The sequence below is a fragment of the Oncorhynchus gorbuscha genome, linkage group LG05, assembly GCF_021184085.1.
Source record: "Oncorhynchus gorbuscha isolate QuinsamMale2020 ecotype Even-year linkage group LG05, OgorEven_v1.0, whole genome shotgun sequence".
Classification (NCBI taxonomy): Eukaryota; Metazoa; Chordata; class Actinopteri; order Salmoniformes; family Salmonidae; genus Oncorhynchus; species Oncorhynchus gorbuscha.
The window spans coordinates 52,352,621-52,358,620 of record NC_060177.1 but is presented as its reverse complement, the minus strand read 5'-3'; the positions used below and the strand labels follow the sequence as shown (position 1 = coordinate 52,358,620).

At 39.3% G+C, this 6,000-nt stretch overlaps 1 protein-coding gene across 1 annotated transcript in view; it reads right to left on the bottom strand.

Annotated features, from left to right (window-relative positions):
* Nucleotides 1-1,488: 1,488 nt before the first annotated feature.
* The window catches only part of LOC124036021 (fibrinogen C domain-containing protein 1-like), a 175,165-nt gene continuing 170,653 nt past the window's right edge, over nucleotides 1,489-6,000 (bottom strand). Inside the window, exon 7 of the mRNA XM_046350072.1 lies at nucleotides 1,489-5,101. Within this exon, the coding sequence (XP_046206028.1) occupies nucleotides 4,839-5,101 (263 nt within the window). The 3' untranslated portion in view covers nucleotides 1,489-4,838. The remainder of the gene's footprint in view (nucleotides 5,102-6,000) is intronic.

The window sequence follows — 6,000 nt, the reverse complement described above, 5'->3', positions numbered from 1 at the left end:
TTCCCCAGCAAGAAAACCATTTTTTTTTTGCTCAAACAGAAAAGGGAATTAACAAAGTGTCACTGACAACAACCAAAACAAAACAAGGTAGGGTTCTAGGAGGGATTCGTAAAAGACACTCATGGGGATATCCACTGAAAGTTGACTAGCAACAACAACTGTGACCTAAAAAACACCCATCATGAGCACCTTCTATATTTTCCCAAGAAGGCAAACACTGAACTTAAAGATCAGACAAAGAATGTTTTTCTAGAAATCAAACAGGGAGTGCCAACTAAACCCTCCACATCTCTCAAGACAAGTGGAGCACTGCACTAGCCACTCTTAAATATCACCTGGGCCAGCACAGGTAAAACACCTTCCCCCTAATGAGATGGCAACCAGCACAGGTGTAACACATATGGACTAATGAGGTGACACCAATCTGTGCGCCCTACGTGCTAACGTGCTAAAGTCCAACCTTTAAAACAAAAATGGAAAAACCCAAAACTTGTAACAATTACGATACAAGTGTAAGGTGCCATTCCCATGAGCGTACCATTCTCCTTCAGGCCATGGATCAATCCAGACCTATGTCAAGCTTGGATTCGTCATGCCAAAAGGTTTTTCCCCAGGTGCATGAACAATGTGGACCTGGGGTTGAGAATGTTTGGCCAAAAGCTCAAGACAGACTTGATGCAATCTAGTGCCTGCTTCTTTAATTTATTTAATTTGTTTCATTTGATTACAGTACACCTGTGATGTAATTATTTCTGTGAATAATTTTTGTGTATGTCGTGTTCAATGATTGCACCTTTGATCACACACGTGATAGAATTGAATGAAATTTGATTGATTTTAATGGGTAATGCAAGTGTTTTGCCTAATGTGAAAACAGTTTAATGTACCATAGCATATTACATTTAAAGGGAAATGTATCTTGATTTTTTTGCTATTGGATTATAGCTGGTGTTGGTCTCATGTTTCATGAGCTCAAATTTTAGGCACAAATTTGTTTACATTCATGTTAGTGAGCGTTTCTCCTGACAGGTGTGGAATATCAAGAACCTGATTAAACGGCATGATCAATACACAGGTGGACCTTGTGCCGGGAATAATAAAATTACACTTTAAAATGTGCAGTTTTGTCACACAACACAATGCCACAGATGTCTCAAGTTTTGAGGGAGTGTGCAATTGGCATGCTGACTGCAGGAATGTCCACCAGAGCTGTTGCCAAAGAATTGAAAGTAAAGGATTTCTCCATGTTGTTGGAGCCTCACAGCCGCAGACCACGTGTAACCAATAGCACTAAGGCATTTTCAAAAAGTGTACTAATATTGTAGTCTACAGTATATCTGTAGAAAAACTATATTTTTGTCCCTTCCCCCAATGACAAACTGACAGTACTCTGTTATTGAGAATGTTTTATTCAATGTCCCTCTTATGGTGGAATTATCATCTAATTGAGTAACTATAATGAGTGATAACATTAGGCTACATTCATAAGAAATTAAAAAGTAAGTTTGTAAAGTGATAAATGTTAGTTCTTATGGATAAGAGCGTCTGCTAAATGACTTAAATGTAAATGTAAAATGTAATACCTTTATTTGAAAATACTGTGATGAGACAACTTTACACATCTAAACACAATGTTTTCTTGTTTTATTCATTTTGAGACAAAAACATAGAAAGTACACTGAATGTCAATCAGAAGATCTGATTATTAAGTGCTCATATTGGACTGAGGGATCTTTTACAACAACAGCTTACCATTATAAACACACTCATAATAATACCAACATTAAAATCTCACTTTAAGTGTGTTTCAGCCTAACTTAAACAGACCTCTCTACCTATCACCATATAAGCAATATTTTCACTCAACCTTTAAATGGAAAGACTAGCCGCATCATGACAAAAACAAACAGTAAATTAAACATAAATACAAAATGCATAGGAGACCACCACATTCCCGGCAAACACACCACACAATGTTGTCTCAATATTGACTCCAAGTTGTGAGCCTCAATGTGCCATTTCTACTTTGTAACAACCATTTGTCACTCTGACTTTTATAGGCACCACCAGATCTCGGTTCAAATACGATTTCAGGTATTTCAATTGCTTTACAAAACAAGTATTTAGATATTACATGTATGAGTCTTACTTCACTTTTTGATCACACTATTTATTTTACCTTTATTTAACTAGGCAAGTCAGTTATTAAGAACAAATTATTATTTTCAATGACAGCCCAGGAACAGTGGGTTAACTGCCATGTTCAGGGGCAGAACACCAGATTTGTACCTTGTCAGCTCAGGGAGCTGATCTTCCATCTTGCAACCTTTGGGTTACTCGTCCAATACGCTAACCACTAGGCTACCTTACGTTGGTGTCTCATGAAAGATGGCAAGATGCCATGTTACATTTAAAAAACAGCAGGGTTTCAAAAAGCTTGTCGGACATTGAGCAGCGATCTGGTCTGAAGATGCGCCTTTCAATGCTAAAATGCCGCTCCACAGCTGCGGAGGATGCTGGGACATGTAAGTACTCAGCAGCAACTCTGCTCAGTGTTGGGTGTGTGTGACTGTGTGTTTTCCAGAATTTCAGAGGATCAGTAGTTGGTGGAAGATATTGGGTGATTAGGTAATCCTCAATATCTTTGTTCTTTTTGATAACATTTCACCAGCACCCATCCCTCAGCAGTTTAACCTCTACAGGATAGGTGTCTCTAAACCGGAGTGGTTGTTGCTAATGTGACGAGAATGACGTTGTATCCAACAGCCAACTTTCCTGGGACATAGACATGTCTTATATGGGGAGAAAGTTTAAAGTATTGTAAATCTAACTGTAGTGTCCAATTAACAGTAGCTATTACAGTGAACAAATACCATGCTACCGTTTGAGGAGTACACAATAACAAAAAAACATATCACGGCAACTGGTTTGATACATTCACCTCTGAAGGTAAATAATGTACTTACAGTCATCTTGCTCTGATTTGTCATCCTGAGGGTCCCAGAGATAAAATGTAGCAACTGACCAATTTGCCATATTTGGGCAAACTCCTGGCAGACTTGATACAAAATAGGATGCAGTAATGTAATTCTCCACTGGATCAGTCTTAACCTTTGCACACACACTGCTTCCATCTGGTGGCCAAAATCTACAATCTCCTATCTGAAAGTATGGCCATTGAGGGTGAAGTCCCTTTGAGCAATTAATTGATCGATTTACTTAGAACATATATTCATAGGATTGTATATAAACATCTGGCTTTTGCTAAACATTTAGAGCAGAGTATTTGAAATATGTTTGCTGAAAATATATTTGAAAAGGGTTTCAAATAGTGTTCCAGGCTGTATTTTTAGAAATTCTCAAATACACAATAAAGGGCATTTTTAATAGCAGATACAAATGTATTTGAACCCAGGTCTGGAAACTACACAGATGTACAACTGTCTGCTGCCTCCAAGGTATCGAACACTATATCATATCACGGTAAATAATGAGAAAGACATACACTCATACTGTACCAGTGACACAATGTCATTCAACATCTGGGCAGATGAAAAGGCTGCTTTTTGCAGGGAATGAATTACCAGCTGTTGTTGTGTTATGTCACAATGTTTTCGTATTTAAAAAAAACTTTGGTTGCCCATAGGGGAATCTCAATTTTTGGTACTCTGACTGAGTAAAGAACACCGTTTGCCTGACTTTATCAATCATCTCCGATACACACACACTGAAGATGACAGACTAGAAGGCTTCAGGAGTAAGCAAAATCCAGTATATTGAAAGGACTAATTTGAGTTAAGATAGCATATCAGTGAATAGACTTGGCTCTCAGAGGAGATGAATTTTTAGGTTAGAACCTACTGTCTGAGGTTTCCACCAACAACTGGAAGGCTACACAGATCCAGGCCTCTGATTATAATTGGCACACCGCTGGCCCAGCCCTTTCACGTATTCTCTTCATTCTCTCTACTTTCATTGTAACAGGTCACACATGCATGTTGCTCAAAGCCACTCTTGTGGGATCATTGTATTTGTAAATGTTATGTAAAAGGCAAGGCTGCCTTTTGTGAAGTGATTGGGTTGGCTTTAAAACCCCTGTCTGACTGATATAATGCTTTGTCATGAATGTGTCTTACTGGGGCACTGGACTGACACATGATCTGTACAAGGTATGTCTAGGGGTCAAAAAGGAGCTAGGGGTAAACCACAAGATCATGTAACTGACTGGGGTTCAAACCTGTGTCTCTTGCATGTCTCAAGACAGTGTTAACCTACTGAGCTAAAGTCTGAGCGTTAGCTCAGGGACCTATCACACGTATTCAGGTCTCAAGCAGGGTTCCTCATCTCGTGAGCGTGGTTCACTGAACCCCCTGCGTAACACTTAGGAGAACTCAGACTGCTGTCAGATGCAAAGTTAACTGTACATACAAGCAGCTGGGACAACCCAAATAAATTGTCGGAAACTCAATTCATTCAATTCAATTTCACTTAAGAGAATGAGAAAAATCCTAACATTTCATATTTCAAAATTCCACAGCTTTCCTTTTAAAAGCACAACAATACTGTGGTTCTGACATTGCCTGCATTATTTTTTAAAATAATTCTTAGAAACATGATCAGATCAGCAAGAAGCTGCAAAAGGTTACAAAACCTTGGAGGTTTCAACACAACACCACAAAATGGTCGACGTTTGGAGGGGATTAAGAATGTTTTTGGACAGGGGTTACAGTACGAGCAGATTAAGGTTCAGAGTCCTTATTCTAATTTTCGGCAGGTCGAGTGTCTTTAATAACGCCTAAGTCCATCCATCTACTGTTTCTTGTGCTATCGGTTCCCTCTCATTTGTTCTCCTCTGTCGTGGCTCTAATCTTCATCTCAGTGAATTTAAGGGAGTACTGCCAGCCCGTCCAGGAGGACCACTCGATGCCGTCGGCGTAGGAGGTATGCGGCCCACGCAGGTACTGTCCATTCAGGTTGGACGTGTGGCAGTTGCGGTACCACCAGGCACCGTGGTAGAAGGAGGCACAGTTGTTCTCCGAGTGGTCGTTATCTTGGTCCTTGGTGGTGAATTTCATCCCGTTGTGTTTGAGCATTGAGTCACCTTACAAAGACAGACAGACGGGAGGAGGGGTGGGTGCAGAAACAGGGAGGAGAGGGAGAGAGAGAGGGTGGGGAATGAGAGGTTGCCAGCATTTTAGCACTTTGACAGGATCATGATGACATGTATGGTGGTATATGTGTGAGAGGTTTAAAAAGAAAAACCATTACTGCTCGGTGAAATATAACATTATACTGAAATAAATGAAAACCACAGGGATGGACAAGTAAATTACTTTGCTATTGTCAGGTTCTGTGTTAGTGAGTGAGAGAGAGAGAGAAATGTGTTGACATGCTAGCTCAGCTGAATCGAACACAGCTTGTTTCCAAAGCTAAGCAGAGTAGATAGAGGTTGATCTGGATGGTATACTTGTTCTCACTGAAGATTATTACCTATTATATACCAGTATGAGTCAATGTTCAGGCAGGAATTGGTGGACTGTGGCTTCACATTCAATATAGCTCTTTATTTAGGTTGATGGCATGACGCTGAAACAACGACGTTGATTCAAACATACCATATTACTAGCAACATTGAATGAAGTGGTCCTTCTGTAGCTCAGTTGGTAGAGCATGGCGCTTGTAACGCCAGGGTAGTGGGTTCGATTCCCGGGACCACCCATACGTAGAATGTATGCACACATGACTGTAAGTCGCTTTGGATAAAAGCGTCTGCTAAATGGCATATATTATTATTATTATTATAAACAAGGTCAAATAAAATATCTCTAATCAAATATGAAATTCTACATAAATTCAACCACACAATTCAACATATATATAGTTCTGATTAATATGTTGAAATTAGATTAATGTAACAACCTGTTAGTCAAGTTAAGTTAATGTATTTAAGTTGACGTTTTACCCTAATTTCAATGTTTACAATGTTGGTTGAAATGAGAT